Source organism: Rhagoletis zephyria, unplaced genomic scaffold, assembly GCF_001687245.7.
Source record: "Rhagoletis zephyria isolate East Lansing unplaced genomic scaffold, Rhagoletis_zephyria_1.1 Rzeph_scaffold_00357, whole genome shotgun sequence".
Classification (NCBI taxonomy): Eukaryota; Metazoa; Arthropoda; class Insecta; order Diptera; family Tephritidae; genus Rhagoletis; species Rhagoletis zephyria.
Genome location: NW_016157441.1, coordinates 261,727 through 282,094, shown reverse-complemented (window position 1 = coordinate 282,094; position 20,368 = coordinate 261,727). Strand labels below are relative to the sequence as shown.

At 35.5% G+C, this 20,368-nt stretch overlaps 1 protein-coding gene across 1 annotated transcript in view; it reads left to right on the top strand.

The window, feature by feature from the left end:
- Window positions 1-12,071, top strand: part of Sox15 (Sox box 15 transcription factor) — a gene marked incomplete at its 5' end in the record, with an annotated part of 23,787 nt that extends 11,716 nt beyond the window's left edge. Inside the window, one exon of the mRNA XM_017610963.1 lies at window positions 10,159-12,071. Coding sequence (XP_017466452.1) covers window positions 10,159-11,807 — 1,649 coding nt within the window. The remainder of the gene's footprint in view (window positions 1-10,158) is intronic.
- Between the last annotated feature and the right edge of the window lie 8,297 nt (window positions 12,072-20,368).

Below are 20,368 nucleotides of genomic sequence, written 5' to 3'. Positions count from 1 at the left end.
GAAGACAGGATTTACCTTAAAACAAAAATTATTTCTTAAAATAACGAAAAACAATTCCATAGTTTTTGTTAACTCGTTTGCGTGTTATTACGAAATTCAAATTTTTATGCGAAATTTTCAGTAAAAAAAACAGTTTCATCGAACATTTTTGACTGAAACCAATAGCTTTTTCTTTCACCATTAATACGGTAGACATTTCTGAAGGGTTGGATAGTGTTTGACAAGCAAAAGCCTGGTGCCACAATATTTTTTTTGTGCTGAACATTTTCTAAGAGATATACAAATTTTACAATAATTCGAAGCAAGCAAAAAACAAAAAAAATAAGCATACATATAAATATATTCGGAATCAGCGGCCTAAATATACTACTCGCGTTTTTTCCTTATTTGAAAAAATAATTCCTTACTATGTATTTAACTTAAACTTAGAACTAATTAACCATCCGCAGGCAAATGCTTGGTATAAATTTTGTGGTTAAATTACTGACAGGCTCAATTTCAAGTCCGTCTCTTCCGGCTGATGTTAGCTTTAATGTTCTCTTTCGTGTATCAAGACACTTTTGTCCTCTATTTCTGAAAACCAGTAAAACTAATTTTGAATTGCACGAGCCACTCCGTTGCTTATGCCAGGATTTTTACTCTCATTCCAGCACGTTTGATTGTAATTGAAAATAATGGTTCCGTACGTCATGCGAACCGCGCCCCTCGTACGGATAGGCGGGACAGGAGTGTAAAACCGTTGGGATTTTATTATTATTAACTATGTCTATGTTATGCTTTTATAAAATTGGAGTATTTATCCCCAAAAGTTTATCCAAAAGTGCTTCCTTTGGGCTAAAATGTACATAGCCCTAATGCAGTTTACATCTTTTTGCATGAAATTTTCTCGAAAACCGTTAGCCTTGGGAACAAAACTGACATGATATTTTTTATATGCAACGCTATAAGCCATAAATAAATTAACAAAAGCTTCAAACTTGGTTGCCAAATTCCAGCTTTCTTCTAATTAATCGAAATGAAATGTCTTTATTCTTCGATCTAACATACCCCCATATTATGAATCTATGCAGACATATCAATGGTAGGTGCTTATAGGAGGGTATATATAAACGAGTTTGCAAAAGGGGGCGTGGCACATCCCATAGGCGTTGAACTTTTTATCAGCTATAACTTCGGAACCATAAGTCACACCAACTTGAAATTTGGTACGCAGACATCAATGAGAGGTGCTTATAGGAGGATATATATAAACTAGTTTGCAAAGGGGGGCGTGGCACATCCCATAGGCGTGGAATCGTTTATCAGCTATAACTTCGGAACCATAAGTCACATGAACTTGAAATTTGGTACGCAGACATACCAATGATAGGTGCTTATAGGAAGGTATATATAAACGAGTTTGTAAAAGGGGGCGTGACACATCCCATAGGCGTGGAATTTTTTATCAGCTATAACTTCGGAACCATAAGTCACACGAACTTGAAATTTGGTATGCAGTTATATACATACTTGGTAGGTGCTTATAATAAGGTCTATATAAATGAGTTTGTAAAAGGGGGCGTGGCGCATCCTATAGGCGTGGATTTTTTATCATCTATAACTTCGGAACCATAAGTCCCTCGAAGTCGAATTTTAATATGCAGACATGTCAATGGTAGGTGCTTATAGGAGGGTATATATAAACGAGTCTGTAAAAGTGGGCGTGGTACATCCCATAGAAGTGGAATTTTTTGGAATTTTTTATCAGGTATAACCTCGAAACCATAAGTGTTTTTTTGAAACCTTACCGTCTTTAGATTATTTTGAAATGAAAAGATTAAATAGTTTTTTAATCCCGCGATGCTGTTAATCGAAAAAGTTTCATTCATAATGAATAAAACTCCTTCCGAATTGAGCATTCTACCAGAAAAGTGCAGCTATACTAAAACAGCTAATCGAATAGGCAGCTAAACGGAATGTACCGTAGTAGAATAATTTTAATTTAGAAATTTGATCGTTCCCTTAATCCACCTAATATTAATAATGGAACAAGATTTGTAGTACAAGTGATAATCAGTATATATTAGTTAAAGCACGAAAAGATTGGCTCATAAGGATGCCTTAATATAAACAAAGAAAATAGTTTGTCTCCTTTAAATTATGCTGAACTGAATTTTTCTTTTACTGTTTTATATTTTGATTTGTTTACCCCGAACGACGTCGGGTGCTCTGCTAGTCCTACCATTTCTCTTCTCAAACGGTTTAGGAGTTGTTTAAATATTTTGAGTTAACTGAGGTGATGAGGCAACGTGGGGATCAATAATTTGCTATCGCATTAAATAATATGGCTACCGGAATTATGACAAGTGCGGACATATCTTTAGTTGGTGCAATGGTGCAAATGGCCAACTGATGCATATTGACTTTGAATCATCGATGCCATCAACTCTTTGGCTAAAGATTTTGGAACCATCAGTGGGTGAGTTGGCTAGATCAAGAAAGTCTCATCCTAGTGATGTTTCTTAGAGCCAATTGAAAAAACAGTGAGGCCTTTTCAATATAAAAGGAATGAGCCAATAACTGTTGAAAGAAACCAATTTCCGGTTGTTCCAGCGGAGGGAATAATGGTTCATAAAAGCCAAAGTGCGACGTATAGCAAAGTGGTTGTACATACCCGAGCTAGAATGCCCCAGCATTGTATGTAGCCTGCGGTAGAGCCACTAGTGCTGATGGCCTATTTATATTAGGTAATTTTGTGCCCCCATGCCCATTTACAGAATCAGATCCTGTATTGAAGGAACTGGTTGACTTGAAAATCTCAAAAGTCTGAACATCTACTTTTAGTTTCATGCTCTCTTGAGCATCAAAACTTCAAATATTATATCATAATGACCAGAGCATTCATGCTCATATTGATGATGTTAGAAACGATTATTTGATGTTGACTTCGGATATATTAAGTTTCGTCGAGACATGGAGCTATCCCTCCGAAAATTTTGAAATTCCCGGCTTTGTTTTTGTTATTTTATGGCCTTATAACAATTATATTCAAGAATTTTTATTGAGTTTGAGGCTTTAGTCAATTAAATGATCTAAGAATAGATAGCACTACAACGCGGAGTAGAAACAAAAGGGGCATTTTAGTGTATGTAAAGTCTGAAATGGCTTCATCCATTCAACTTTGTAGAACCATTCAAAAGTATTCTCTCCGCAAGACTTTAGAAACCATATTGGTTAAATATGATAATATATATGTGCTGGTGCTTTACAGAAATTCAAATCTCCCTATTGGAGACTTGGAAGCAGAATTACGTGACATTATCTGCAATACGGTTGCCAGACGTACTGATTTTATCAATACAGTACTGATTTTTCAACTCTTGTACTGATTTTATTCATTTCATCAATCAGTACGCTAATGTCCTGATTATTCAAAATTTGTACTGATTTGTACTGAATTTTCAATTGAAACAAAAAACTTTAGGATATTCTTAAGGTTTTTACATAACGTTGTAACTTCCTTAAACTGTACTGTAAAAAGTAAGAAGATAATTTAATTATAGTTGACATGTTTCAGATAATGTTTGATATGCCCAAGAAATTAATATAAAAAAAAAAATATCAATCGTTTTATGGGCATGTCGGCGGGTCATTACGTACGTACGTTTGTTCCACAAGGTACTCGAAGTAACTTCCACGCGTTCCACAAGTAAGTTTTAGAGTTTTTAGAGAACTTTGCTCGAGTTTTTCTACAAGTAGTTTGTGGAACAAACCAAATATCAAGGGCTTATATTCAATAGCCTCTATCTGTAATTTTAACAGAACCAACTTTGTGATGTTAGAACCCATCTGGGTCTTATTTGCAATTTAAAAGTAAATTCTTCTGTCAAGCGTGATACAAGGTCAGCATTAACATCACAGATGACAGTTAAGTTTTAGGTGGATTTTTATATTAGAATCTCATTTTTGTGAAAAATGCAGATAGAGGGTATTGAATATAAGCCCTCGATATGTTGGAGATTTAATTATTTAAAAAGAAGGCTGACGTTTTTTTTGCGTAGTTAAAAAAATTAATTTAAGCCATGAGGAATTATAGATGACGTCCTTAAATAGTGGGACTTTTCCACAGTTTGAAAAATATGTAATTTTGTTTTTTTTTTTCAATACCACACCCAAGCGAAGCAACTGAGAGGATCTTAAGTATAAAGTTTTCTTCCTGGTGCAAAGAAAGGAACCGGCTTCTAATTAAAAATTTTTAAAGTGAACATCATATTAAAAGTAATTTTAAAATGAAAAATATAAAATTCTTTGACTATTTAAACACTGAAGATGGAAATAATCTCATTATTGCTATTCAAAAATGTCGTAAATATAAAACACTGTGTATAATGATGTGTGCACTCATGTTAAAATGAATAACACTTTTCTTATGAACTATGTTTTATTTATATACTAAAATATTGTCAAAAACACCTACTCTGGCGTTTTAAAGTATTATCTGATACCTACATTCATAATTTTGCTTTGAATAAAAATGTGCTGAAAAGTACTGATTTTTTTAGCATGAAAAAGTATAAGTAAAAGCATAAAAAATCTGGCAACCGTAATCTGCAATGACTTTGAGAATAGGTAAATTATTATTGTGGGGGATTTCAATTTATGCCTTAAGACTACTACGAATAGAATTGCACATCATTTAAGAGAAAACAATTTTAGTTCGTTATTAGATCTAGAATATTCGACTACTGCTATAGGGTCTCAAATTTATTGGGCGTTCTCGAACATGGATAGTGCCTTGATTAGCGCAATAACTTATGAAACGGTTCACAACTATCAGGATGGTATTTGCATTTCTGTAGCTTATACAAATGTTTCATCCTAGTTTCTCAGACTTTCTGGTAAAATTAGATAATTTTTAATACATACGTACTTTGAGTAAATAAATTAATTATTTAATTATTACATGTTCATAAGTAAACCTTAAATATTAAGCAAAGGAAAGCATGTAGTTTGTATAGTTATATTGTAATAAGTCATGTAAACTATAAAATCTTTTTAGGGTTTTAAAAATATACGAAGGTTATTTTAAAACTATTTTAAGATATTTATTGTTAAGAACTTCTGCCTTGCAATTCTTTCTATTTATCACATAACTAATGCTTATGACTATATCTATAAATATTGCAATATATTTTTAATAAAATCTTGTAAAAATTATTCCAAACTCAAATTACCATGTGCGCCTAGTGAATCAATCTCGGTTTCAATCGAATTTGCTATTTTTATAATTGTGCGTACTTATATGCCAAAATGCTTAAAAGGCATATAAAACTCGAGAAAGCTATGCCACCCGCTTACAATATAATTCAAGCGAAACTTGAGATATCTCAACGAGATAGACAGCTGAAAAGGTGAACCCCCATTTTCGACCAAAAACACGGTTTTGTCGAAAAATGTAACAACTCGTGGCATTTGCTCATATACCAAAAACATACCCTTTGAATATGACAAAATGTAGACGGCGCACAGTGATATTTGATACCCATTTTGTGCCCAGTATTTAAAAAATTAGTATATTCACATGAATTTAAGTTTATAGGGGTTTTCCAGATCGCTGAATTCGAATCTGAAGTCAAAATAAAAAAAAAAAAAACCAAAATAGCCGATCCGATGTGGCCCCTAAAATCTTAAACACAATACTTTTGATAAAAATAATAATAAGAATTGCTTAGGTTTATATTATTTAAGAGTTATTGGGGTCGCAAAATTCGAATCTGAAATCAAAATAACTAAAAACAATGTGGCGCTTGAAATTAATAGCAATGTGTTTAGTCTGAAAAATATTTAACAAATCACGTAAAATTTAGTTATATCTGGTTATTAAGTTTGTATTTAAAATTCTTAAATAAAATGTTAAAATATAATATAATCATGTTGGCGTATATCTTACATGAAATTGGTGGAAAAAATTTTATTTAAAAAATCGTCTTCAGAAAAACTTTCAAAATCGCGTCTTAAACAAAAGGTCGGACACTGCCCTGTAGAAGAAGACCCCATTTGACACAATTTAGCATTACAATTTTACTTTTCAGAGCTCTGCGCCACTGACACTTTCACACTGATCATAAAAACCGGTTTTTGGATTTATGTGAACGAATTGAAGACCAAGTATCACTGTGCGGCGTCGCTTTCCAATTTTGTTTGGGAAACATCAACACCACAGATTTTACGGTTAGAAAATATCTCAAAATGTAGACGTCTACAGCCACATTGATAAGGCCCAATCATCTCGTTGATGGTGGGCTTCAGTTTTTTACACAATACACTCGATAAGACCTTGTAACCTATGCTTGGAAGGCTAACCCGCAGTAGTTGGCAAGTATGGCGGCGTCGCCGTTCATGTAGATTGGGCAGAGCATAATTAAATTAGGCATACGAGTTGATGCATGCACCTTCTCAGGTCCTCGCTGCCATACTTGAATACATAGCTCGGCTGGCACGCCATCAGCTCCAGCAGCTTTGTTGTTTTTCAGTCAGGTAATAGCTATTCGCACTTCGTCATAGTCAGATATTGGGATATCGACTCCGTTATCATCGACTGGGGGCTCGGGTTCGTCTTCCCCACAACTTTCATTATTGCTACCTTTCAGTGGGGTGGAAAAGTTTCCCTTCATAATTTTTAGCACTTTCTGTACAACGGTCAGTAGGTCGCCNTCCACAACTTTCATTATTGCTACCATTTAGTGGGGTGGAAAAGTTTTCCCTTCATAATTTTTAGCACTTTCTGTACAACGGTCAGTAGGTCGCCAGGGTTGACTGAAACCCTGTTTTGTGGCGAACGGCTCGAAGAGGTCTTTCCCAATTCTGTCGGAGCTTAACGTAATTTTACACGGCATCAGTTTGGTGGAGATGCCAAATTCAGACACAGTGGTGTATAGGCAACTCCTTTTAGTGCTGTCTAAATCTGCTTTAAAGTCGACAAATAGGTTGTGAGTGTCGATCCTTTTCTCGCGGGTCTTTTCCAAGATTTAGCGTGAATACCTGGTCTATGGTGGATTCGCCAGGTCAAAATCCACACTAATGCGGTCCANATGTGAGTGTCGATCCTTTTCTCGCGGGTCTTTTCCAAGATTTAGCGTGAATACCTGGTCTATGGTGGATTCGCCAGGTCAAAATCCACACTAATGCGGTCCAATCAGTTCGTCGACGGTGGACTTCATTCTTTCGCACAATACAATCGATAAGACCTTATAACCTATGCTTAGAAGGCTGATCCGCGGTAAATGGCGCGAATGGCGGGGGTCGCCTTTTTTGTAGATTGGGCAGATCACACTTAAATTCCAGTCGTCTGGCATGCGTTCGTCTGTACATATACTGCTTAAGATTTCATGCATGCACCTTATCGACTCTTCGCCACCGTACTTGAATAGCTCAGCTGGCAGGCTGTCAGCTTCAGCAGCTTTGTTGTTTATCAGCCGCGTTATTGCTATTCGTACCTCGTCATAGTCAGGCGGTGGTACATCGACTCCGTCGTCATAGACTGCGGGCTCGGGTTCTTCTTCTCCACAACTTTCCGTGCTGCTACCATTCAGTAGGGCGGAAAAGTGNTAGGTAGAAGACGGTGTAAACAAAATCGAAAAACGTCAAAAACGCTACGAAAACTTTTTTCTGAAAATCGATTACAAATACAACGATGGCTGATTAGGTGATCTGTAGTCGTTGGTTCATGGGGCGTATTTATAGTAAAAATAAAGTCGACATTGAAGGCAGTTTCACCTTTTTGACAGAATTTCCAACGAGTTTAACGTGGTATGTATCACACAATTTGATAATTAACGTAAATGATCGACACAAAGCGAATTTATATAAGGTGGTGTTGCTTCATCAGCTGTGAGTAGCGTTTGATTGTCATGTCAGCTGTGAGTAGCGTTTGATCGAATTTCGTTAGTGAGTGAGTGAAAACGTGAGAGTGTTTGCATTTTCTGTCGCCCTTTTTCATTCGGGGAAGAATAGCTGAAATTTGACAATGGCCCGCTAAAAGCAAAAACAAAATACAAGTAATTGTTGTATTTGTTCAATCGATACCACCTTATATGTATTCGCCTTGGATCGACAGCTAATAGTTTTAAGTATGTACATATATTTGCATTCAAGTTTCCATAAAATCTATACATAATATTTTTGCTCGTCTCTATACAAGATTAAAAACAATAATATATTTTTCGGTAGAATATCACAATATGTAAAATATCTTTCTTCATGTACNAAAAACAATAACATATTTTTCGGTAGAATATCACAATATGTAAAATATCTTTCTTCATGTACAAACATACATATGCACGTTTATGAATGCGAAATTAAATGATTTCTCGGTTATTGACAATAATAAAATGCAAAGGTATGCAACCAAAAAGCATTTTTTAAGTTTTTTCTTGCTTGATACTTTGATACTTAAATAAAAATGTTGTGATACATTTGATCCATTTTTTCTTTCTTTTACGATACATTTTTTTATGACGTCGCGGCAAAACTGCGTACCAGTTGTTCTTTCTGTCTCGCTGAAATCCGACTACTTCTTCGTCAGCGGTACTTAATGAGCGGGAAATGAGGTTTCACTGCTCACATATGTCGGTTTTTTGAAGAGTGCTTTCCGAGAGCAGCTGTGGGAGTCGAGTAGCGAATAAATTGGAGGCTTTTTTATCAGTCTTCATTGGAAGGGGTTTTTAAGTGGTAGGTCCCAAGCCCAACGCCGGTCCATTGCTGAGAGGTGGTTCTTAACCGAATATACGTTTAAAAAGCGAGCCGCCTGCTCCAAGAGAGACGTCCGCTTGCACCCGCACCTACTGGTGAACAGACGCTGCTAACTTCAGTGAGCGCTTAAACCGAATGAGTTGGAGTGACCTCACCGAAGCTCCCTCTCTTTCTGCCGCGAACTAACGCTCCACTCGGTTTGATTACCTCATCATGCATATGAGTTGCCCACGTTGACCAGAGTGCGCGAACGAGAACGCAAGTGTTGGAATTGAGTATTGGCGTGAAACTGTACCAGCATACCCAGAACTATGACTATATCCCATAGCTATCTATCCAATCTAGTCTCTACAATTACATTATTATTATTAGACCTTTCTGGATAGCTAAAATGAAACAATGAGATGGCTCCAATCGATCATGTGGATGTCCAAAAACAAAAGACGCGGCTGACGAAATAAGGCAGCATCTAAGAACAAGCGCCGTTAAAATTAATTTAAGGAGAAGAATAAGAACTTGTATCCGGCCGCTCCATGTCGAGAGCGAATTATAAAAGTATAAACAGAATTAAATCGCCGAGCAAATTTCGTCAGACAGAGCGATGTCGACTGGTGATATTCGCCTCAACATTTCGCCCAGTAAAACAAACCTAAACAAAAATCGCTTCAGCTGAATGACAAATAAAAATACAAAAGCGAAAAGATGAACCCCCAAATTTTCCCATTCTGTTTTCTGATAATTATGTGCTATAATTACTAGGGCTTGTTTCCAGTTTTATTGATGATTTTTATTAATTTACATACCTTTTAACTAAAAATATAAACATATATATGAAATTGAAAAAATTTGATTCTGCTGGTCTTTGCTGTAGAATAAATAATTGGGTATTATTATTGAGAATCTCCTGAAGAAAAATAAAGATTTTCGATCGAAAAATATTGATTTTCGATCGAAAAATATTGATTTTCAAGAATTCTATAGGGTTTCTACGAAAAGTGTTCTTTTTTTGTATATAAAATACATGGAAAACTTTAAGCGCTTTGAGGGACCTCTAAATATGTTTTGATTTCAAAATAAAAAAATATGGGTATATTTTTTTCGGTACAGAACAATCCTAGAGGGTGAGAGCATAAAAATTCCGACCTTACTTTTTCATACGCATTTTTGAACCACCCTAATTTACTATACATACTATGTTGAATGTGCCATGTTTCTACTNGTTTTGATGTCAAAATAAAAATATATGGGTATATTTTTTTCGGTACAGAACAAACCTAGAGGGTGAGAGCATAAAAATTCCGACCTTACTTTTCCATACGCATTTTTGGACCACCCTAATTTACTATACATACTATGTTGAATGTGCCATGTTTCTACTTGATTGCCCAAAATTTTGAAACTCTTCCATTTATTTATTTTATACAGGGAAAAAATGGAGATCACTTACTCCTCAGGATAGACGGCCTTATGTAGAAGAAGCAGAACGTCTCCGAGTCATACACATGACCGAATACCCTAACTACAAATATCGACCACGTCGAAAGAAGCCATCGAAAGTTCGTGCTGCGCAACCAGCTCCGAAGGAACAAAGCGGTACACCAAATCAAGCCACTACCGGCAATAAATCAAATTCCGTCGCTCAAAAACAATCTAACTCTCCATCGATGAATCAGTCATTCAATCAGTTGACCGATGACAATTCAGCAACATGTTTTCAGGGTCAAGGGGCGCCGACAATCCCTGCAAAACCTAGCATTTATGAGCAAGCACTGCGGTCAAATTACTCTCCTTCCACCACAGGCGATTGTTTCAGTAATCCCGACACCATCGAATCCATCACTTGTCGGTCTTCCTTGTCCAATAACGAGTCAATAACAACTGGCGCACAGACATCGAACACGAAAGGTAATAGTCAGTCGACGGGAACTAAACAAACAAAACCCAATCGGAACCAGTCATCGAATGCGAAAAATTCTGATAAGGATATAGTAAAAGTAACTAGGTATGGCAAAATGGATTCAAAGACGCAACAAAGTCCTCTCATGACATATCCTCTGTCAACGACGCCGAAAGCCGTCGTCACCACAAGGGGCATGTATGTAACGTGCAATAGTCGAGGTATTCTGGATCATGGATATTCTGTAAAAGGCACATTTTATCCGCCCGTTTCCGCTGCCGAAAATCCTTCGATACGCAATACTAACTCGGGTCAAACAATGACTAATTGCGACGTTGGCACAGCTTTCACCACATCATCAGAAAATACGATAAGCTCCAATTGTGGGTCGAGCTATCAATCTATATATACTCAGGATACAGGCATTCCCAGTTCTAGCGCACAACTTCATCAAAGCATTCCTCACTCAACCGATAGCTTTGCAACGCTGCCCAGCTCCTACGCGCCGAGTGTGCACTTTGATGAATTCGCACGATACTCTAGCGGAATCGAGGGAGATTTTACGCATGCCATTTCTGACAGTGGGCTAGATCAAGGCAGAAGTGATGTTGGCATGAAATTTGCCAAATATCCTGACACAAATCATAATTACGATGATTTTGAGGCATATAATAGCTCATTGGTCGTTTCTGCTGCAGCATCAAATTATTATACCCAGTTGCCGTACACTCTAGCCGCTACAAGTGCATGTACTCCACCGGCGTCACTGGCATTTCCGCTGCAGTTGACGTTGCCATTGCAACAGCCAACCACTTCCGTATATACGCATCCTCATCACCACCATCATCCTACCCATGCCACGCACCACCACCACCAGCAGATACACAGTCAACAATTACAAAACGGTTATGCTCCTTATAATCACTTCATTACAACTACAAACACTACCGCCGCCATTGTCCCTACCAGCACACCATTGACGTCCATTAGCGCACCCAACAGTGCCATTGGTGTTATGGGCACTCAAATGCAACAGTCGCCTGTAGCAACTTATACGCGTAATGGCACCGGAAACTCAGCGACCGTGGCGAATGTTGAACGAATATTTGACGCACGTAAGGACGAGGAGATTAGTAACATATTGGCTGGTGTCAGAAAAACCTGTTACAGCAATTGACGAAAACATGCAATCGTAGAACAAGCAGAGTATTTTAAACATTGTGTATGTATGTGTGTACTGTATGTTATGTACGTATGTAAAAGAAAGTTTTTTGAATAACCCTGTACTAATGTATATACGTTTTATCAGAAAAATAATGTATGTATCGGTAAGCGACTTCTAACAAGTTCAATGAGTTTTTTTTTGTAACAAATCAAAATTTTCTACGCATGCATACAGTAGTGTGAAAAAATAGAAATTGTGCAAAATTGTATAATTTAGTATATTAATTTCGTAACTAATACATGATGCATTAACAAATTATGGCTTCGTTCTGGCGATTAATCAGCTTTATTCTTTGGTTCATCGAAACATTCGGCTTAGGCAAAAAAAAAACCTATCGAAGTTTGTCCTTAGTCTACCTTAGCGGTTATATATTTTTTGTCTTGTTAATGCAATTTACTTTTCTCTTGGTTACAAATTATTTTAAGAAGGAACNAGCGTGCGGCTTCGTTCTGGCGATTAATCAGCTTTATTATTTGGTTCGTCGAAACATTCGGCTTAGGCAAAAAAAAAACNGGCTTCGTTCTGGCGATTAATCAGCTTTATTCTTTGGTTCATCGAAACATTCGGCTTAGGCAAAAAAAAAACCTATCGAAGTTTGTCCTTAGTCTACCTTAGCGGTTATATATTTTTTGTCTTGTTAATGCAATTTACTTTTCTCTTGGTTACAAATTATTTTAAGAAGGAACAAACTGTTTAACCTACGTTTTATTTTACCACTTTTTTTCTAAAGCATCGTTTGGTCTCAAACGTTGCACGGAGGTGAAGACATATGTACGTAGTGTGCTCGGTTAGCCTGGTACGAAGCCACACAGTATTTTCCAAAGGTCCTTATAAGCAATACTATATAACNCAAACTGTTTAACCTACGTTTTATTTTACCACTTTTTTTCTAAAGCATCGTTTGGTCTCAAACGTTGCACGAAGGTGAAGACATATGTACGTAGTGTGCTCGGTTAGCCTGGTCCGAAGCCACACAGTATTTTCCAAAGGTCCTTATAAGCAATACTATATAACTACTGGATATTGCATAATGAACAACTTATTTCTATTAAAAAACAGTATAAATGAATTTCTAAACCGTAAAATGTAGTACATACTTGTATTAAAAATATTATAAATTGTGCGGTTGGTCATGGTGACAAAATATACAGTGACTTATACAAGTGACCACGTGTTTATTTTTAACCGACTTCACAAAAAGGAGCAGGTTATCAATTCGTCGGAATATTTTTTTTATGTATGTTACCGCATAACTTTGGACCATCTTAACCGATTTCTATAATTTTTCTTTTAAAGGAAAGGTATTACCTCACAGGTAGTCCCATTCTAATTGGGTTTAAATCCGACCATTGCATCATGAAGAAATTAACAATAATCCCAAATTTTTATATGAGAATTGAAGTCGGTTTTGTTTTTAACAGACTTCAAAAAAAGGAGGAGGTTATCAGTGCGTCCTCCTCAAGGGGTTATATGAGAATTGAAGTCGGTTTCGTTTTTTGCTTAAAAATAACATGTTTGCTTAAAAATTACTTGTTTTTTATATATTCACAATGTGTTTTCACCGATTTTTTTAACCGACTACGAAAAAAGGATAAGGTTATCAGTTCGTCGGAATATTTTTTTATTTATGTTACCGCATAACTTTGGATCACGTTAACCGATTTCTATAACTCTTTGTTTAAAGGAAAGGTGGTACCTCATAGGTGGTTCCATACTAATTTGGCTTAAATCCGATCATTGAATCATGAAGAAATTAACGGTTTTGTTNAACCGATTTTTTTAACCGACTACGAAAAAAGGATAAGGTTATCAGTTCGTCGGAATATTTTTTTATGTATGTTACCGCATAACTTTGGATCACGTTAACCGATTTCTATAACTCTTTGTTTAAAGGATTTGGCTTAAATCCGATCATTGAATCATGAAGAAATTAACGGTTTTGTTTTTTGCTTAAAAATTACTTGTGCATTATTATTTTTTACCGACTTCAAAAAAAGGAGGAGATTATCAATTCGTCGGAATATTCTTTTTTATGTATATTACCGCATAACTTTGGACCACGTTAAAAAAATTCTATAATTACAAAATTTTTATATGGAAATGGAAGTCGGTTTTTTTTTGCTTATAAATTACTTGTTTTATAAAAATATTGTCCAAGCTTTAACAAAAACCCCATAAATAAAAGTTTCAAACTTTAAACACAATTGGAGAAAATTCATCGAAATTCAAACTCTTTAGAAAATGTTTGGGCACGCAGTTCTAAAGCCCATACAATTTTATTCTCATGNTGCTTATAAATTACTTGTTTTATAAAAATATTGTCCAAGCTTTAACAAAAACCCCATAAATAAAAGTTTCAAACTTTATACACAATTGGAGAAAATTCATCGAAATTCAAACTCTTTGGAAAATGTTTGGGCACGCAGTTCTAAAGCCCATACAATTTTATTCTCATGAAGTGCATACTGTTGCGAAATAAAGTCAACAAAAATTTGGAAATAAGATAAATGAGGTTATTTCCTATTTTAAATGGAAAAAGCCTCGTCTACAATGCTTAAAGAATGTCAATTCAAAGAAAAAAATGTTGTTCTTTCATCGTACGTTAAATGTGAATGTCGTTACAATAAATATTGCCCCGCTAGTGTTGTTTCCATTGATGAAACAGGTTATTGCCAAATCCTCAGTGCTATTAATCAACACACAATCATGAACCAACACCACAACGAATGAAATAAAAACACGATGTGAAAAAAAGACAAGAAATATTTGAAGAAAGAATATAGAAATGATCAAGAACTTGCAGAACATGTTTCGTTTCCAAAAATAAAGCGAACACTATTAAATTGAAGAAACAGTTAGGGTATTCACAAGGTTTGCTATTTGTCGTATTTGTGCTATCTGTTATTGTTTTAGCACACCTGTCTTAAAATTGTTGTTGTTTCGTAAAGGAATACGAAATAGCACAATACAACTGCGAAACCTATGTATACGGAATATTATGTTTCGCTATTTCAACGTGATATTCGACCAGCTGGTTTTGTTTACATTTTTCTTCTTACCTTAGAAATGGAGATAAATTTAAATAATCAGGTGAGTTGTTATAGAATTAACGCAAAATATTGTTGCTGTAGGTATCTTACATCTACATATACATATGTATAAAATTGCCAATGTTTTTTTTATTTAAGGGAAAAGTAAAACGCGTGCGTTCCAATGCAACCAAAAGATGGACTATGATCGAAGAGCGGCAGCTGATTGAATTTTTAATGGAGAATCGGGATTTTGAGGTTTGTTCAGGTTTAGATTCGAACTTAGAAAGATTTAAATGGATTTGTTTAATTAATAATTAAAGAAACCGACGGCGCAAGCATTCTACACGCGCTTCTTGGAGGAGTTAGACTGGAAACGTGTACGATCCAAGGTGAGGAACATGCGTGTGAACTACAACACCGCTAAGCAATGTATGTATGCAAGTATGGATGGAGACACTATTTTTTATTTTTTATTTTTTTTTTCGCGGGCAGGGGGTCGAAAATGCCTATTGCATCATCAAAGCTGTCGTCACAACAATGGTATGTCCGGAGACTAAAACACTCCCCCCGAATTGGAACCGTCGCCCACCCTGGGACCACTAATCGCATTGCTTCAGGGTGGCGTTCAATATTTCTCATTAACTAAAGTTCCCTCGGTGCACCTGCGCCCAGGTCCCGCTTCTTGACTCTAAGTAGGTATTCTGCATATTTAGCTATGTTCTTCCAGTTAGTTTCGCTATGTAGCATGGCTTGGATAACGTTATCTGGGTTAATTGGTCCTACCAGGTCTTGCAGATTATTGCGCTCGGCTTCCCATCTTTTGCATCCGAAGAAAGTGTGCTCGGCATCGTCTTCTTCTGCGTCGCTGTATATGCATGACGGCTGGAGACACTATTAAAAGTAAAGTTTTGATGTTTATTGAATTCTCAGTCTGACTATAAAAAGTAAAATTTGGTAGGCACTTTAACAAAAATGTTTAGTTTCTTTTATGAATTTGATTACATATTCGGAAGCACACTACAGGTGCCGTCCATAATTGAGGAAACTCTACATAGCGAGGCAGAGAACTTTGATATTTTAAATATTGAGTATATACCTGACGCACAGGATCCTATCAGCAACTTAAGTCCAGATATCCAGTACCTACCTGACGCTCAGAATCTGATGAGCATTTCAAACCCGACTATTGAACCTATCGCTCAAAATTCGAATCGCGTTTCTAGCATGAATAACAATTCTTCAGTGGTAAATGAAAGTTTGTCAGAGGTAGAATGTACTCCAAGCACAAGCCGCAGAGGCATTTATAGCAGAACTGCCCTTTCTGATATAATGAAAGTGCAAACTGAGGCATTAGCTTTAAGAAAACGAAAGTTAGATGAAGATAAGGAAACAAAAGAAAAGGAAATAAAACTAAGGGAAAGGGAAGTAGCAATAAAATAAAAAGAGCTAGAGTGGAAAGAAAAGTTGCAAATAATGGAGTTGGAAATGAAAGAGCGACTAGCTAGGGAAGAATTACACTTAAAATACAAAACTTAATTTGCTTCTCTTTATTCAAAAAATTGATTTTGAATTACGATTTTTTCTACCTCTTTTCCGTATAAAATATACACAAGTGTCTCATTTTAAAAATAACATTTTCTAGTCTGGACAAAGGACTGAATAGAATAAAATGCATTCTAATATATCTACAGCTATGATCGCGATAATAGCAGTGGGACATTTTGACCAGTTTTCAAAATTTTTCTTTCCATTGATTAATGTTTATTAATTTTATATTAAAGCCTGGCTAATTATGTACAAAACCCATATAAATACAAATTTTTAAATTTGTACAACAATTAGAAAAATCATCACATTAATCAATGGAAAGAAAAATTTTTATTTCGTTCATATGTAGGTATGNTCTGCAAGGCTTCATATAATTTCAAACATTTAAATTAAATTTATAGAAATAATTTCGATATGCAGTTTTGTAGTCCATTCAATTTTGGTATAATAGCAAGAATTCAGTTACGGTGTTAGAATTTTTTTCATCAAAGTATGGAGAATTTTTCTAATTTTTGTGCAAAGTTAGAAATTTAGATTTATATGGTTTTTGTACATAATGAGCTAGACTTTAATATGAAACTAAGAAGCATTAATCAATGGAAAGAAGAATTTTTATTTCGTTCATATGTAGGTATGTATGTGTATGTAAATATTTTATGCTTAGATGAATTAAATATGTTAATGAAACTTGTTATTTTTGTTGTTTTTTAAGAAATAAATTGAAACAAAAAACATTTTTTACATTAAACGGTAAAAATGTAATTACAGAATTCTCTGGTAATAACATTACACATTTGCATTATTTAGAATGAAATGCAATAAACTATTTCTTGTGTTGGTTGACGGTATCAAATTGCTACGAAGCTGAATGCTGATTTCTTGGTCTGGCTTATTGAAACTGATTAAAATATTGTGTAAAATGCAGCACACCATGATCCAGTCATTACATTCTTTTATGTTTTGTTCAGTATGCATTCTAAATTTTAATTCCTTAAGGCTTCCGAATTTTTCTTTTAGAATACCGAAGCAGTTTTCAACTCGCACACGGTACTTAGAAAAATGTTTATTAAATGTTTCTCTTTCTTCTGTCGTGTGTTCAACACTATTTTGTCTGAATGGCGTTATTAAAAATGATTTCAACGGATACGCACTGTCGCCTGCAATCCGCTGACAACTTGACAAAAACCGCCCGGGGTATTTTGCGAGTGGGCAATTGGAAAAAATTTTCGCATCATGAACACTTCCCGGGTAGCCAACTGTTGCTTGTCTTACACGCAATTTATAATCACATACCACCTGCATTTTTTTAGCATATTGCCGTTTGCGTGAAAAGAAATACACATGATCCTTTGCAGGGGCTTCAGCTAATTTAATTTCGGTTCCATCAATATAGCCCACACATCCAGGCATTTCGTTTTGTGTTATTGCCACCAGTTTTAATCGTTCCCTTACATTTGGCCAATACAAAAACCGTTTCTTTAAATTTAAAATTGCTCTAAAAACACGTCTAGTTACATTTTGAATGATGCCGCCATCCCCTATTCCAAATAGGGACGCTACTTTGCGAATGGAAAGCCCTTCGCCTGATGATCCTAAACGGTAAAGCACAATTTTCAGTTGTATATCTATCGGAAGTTGTGCTGAATTGAGTGTATTTTTAAAAACGTCGTCATCCTTAATGAGGTTTAAAATATACGAAAACTCCACCGGTGTAACGCGCATCATTTGGCAAAATCTTTGATTATCCAGATTCTTCAATATATTTTGCTCCCATTCAGTTGATTTTGGTAATCCAAAGTGAATACTTCTACGATTGGCAATTAATGATATAATACTTAATCTGAAGTCTTCATCAACTTCTTCCTGCTCTTCTTCGTCACCTGAAACCAACGTAGATGTATTAAAATGTATATATTAGCTGTGCTAAAACAATACAACAGGGCTAAAATACGACAAATAAAACGGCGTATGAATCCCCTAAGTGTATTGCTGCCATGTCCAAAAACCCCGGAGGAACACTGAAAGAATTGTGTTTCTAAATTAGCATATTTTGAACGAATTCGGAATGTCTAAGGCGGAAAAGAACCCTTTTGTATTAGGAAACAATTATAGAAAAGGAATTTTCTTACACTGTATTCATGTCGCCGCCAGCAATTTGTGACATGATTTAAAAGTAGCTAAGGAGAACGGCAACACTCTTAGATGGCACATTCAAATCAGTGCCAAAATGCGGGTGTACACAATTATTGATTATTTATTATCGGAACCGAGTTAATGTAAGTTGATTGATTATACGTTTTTTCACTGCAGCCAAGTTGTGACCAACACAGGAAAAATCGTCCAATAACTTACAAATATAAAAATGTAAAAGATCGGGTTTTATATTTAATACCCTCTATCTGGAATTTTCACAAAAACTACTTTGTGATGTTAGAACCCATCTGGGACTTACCTGTCATCACTGAAGTTAATTCTGATTTGCAATTTAATAGTGTAAATTCTTCTGTCAAGCGATATACAAGGTCAGCATTAATATCACCGATAACAGTTAAATCTCAGGTGGATTTTTATATAAGAGTCTCATTTCTGTGAAAAGGCACGACGGGGTAGCTCGCGGAAGTGGGCCACCGCGAAGCTACGCAAATTTAATGTTTGAAAGATTTTGTTTCCCTTTTGAAAAGGTAATAATGGCAGTTGACTTTATTTCGCACCAGTATGCGAAATGGTGTCAATTGACCTTATTTCCGTTGATCTGGTTACCTGTCGCCGAAACTTGCACTTCATTAGGCTAATACAGGTTCAGATTAAAAAGTTTAAAATTTTGAAAAAAATTTGTTGAATTTTCCTTAATTTTTCATAAAGTTTGAAACTTTTATGTATGTGGTTTTTGTTAAAGCTTGGACAATATATTTACAGAAAAATAACCAAAGAAATTTACTTGAAAACTATTGTGAATGTTAATAAAAAATCAACACGTGGTCACTTGTTTGAGTCACTGTAATCATCTACAAACATACGTATATGCATATATCTGTGGTCACAAGCAATAACCGCCTAAGTCGACATAAGAAAGAATGGAGTTACATATGCTATCGTATTCTTCAACCCCTATTCCCTGCGTACGTGAAATCTCCATCTCGCCAGCTAGGCTAGTTAATCCTTGAAAGATAACCATATTACAACTTATCTACGTAAAAGATAACCATACGCTTCAGAAGCGCACGATTTTCTAGAGCGTATATTTTACCCTAATGTTGAATATTTATATAAATAATATAGTAATTTTATAAGTTTGGAATAGTTTTAAAAATAAAATGCGTTCTTATTATAAATTTGAGCATTATAAACACTTTTAAACACAAATCACTAGAGTCCTCATTAAAAATTAAAATTTTTTTTTATTCTCATCGAGCAAATGTGGGCAAAAATAGAATTATGGACGGATTTAAATGAAAATTCGCTTTTTAGTAAAATTGAGGACGCTAAATTCAAAAATGCTATTAGTTTTTGGATAGCTCTCATACTTTCACTGTAAACATGGGCGTAGCCAGGTAGGGGCAGGGGGGTGCTCGAGCTCCCCCCCTAGCTTTCAAATTTTCCTTATATATATATAAAATAGTACCCTAAAATGCCAGCTTAATAGGGTCGAGGCTCCCCCCCCCTAAATTTCATTCTGGCTACGCCGATGACTGTAAATGTAGTTTGAAGTTGAAAATTTGAGTTCTTATGGCATTTACATAGGTATGACAATATAATTCGTCCTGTTTTCAAAAGTGAAGTGTCAAATTACCTGTAGATGTGCAATGAAGTTTTATTTTTTTAAAACGGGTTGCCAACTGTTAAAGTTTTATTAAAATTGTGTAATAAGTTAAATGAAATAGATATTACAACTTGGGTACCAGTTGCAATGGTTTTGAAAATGCTCTACTTTTA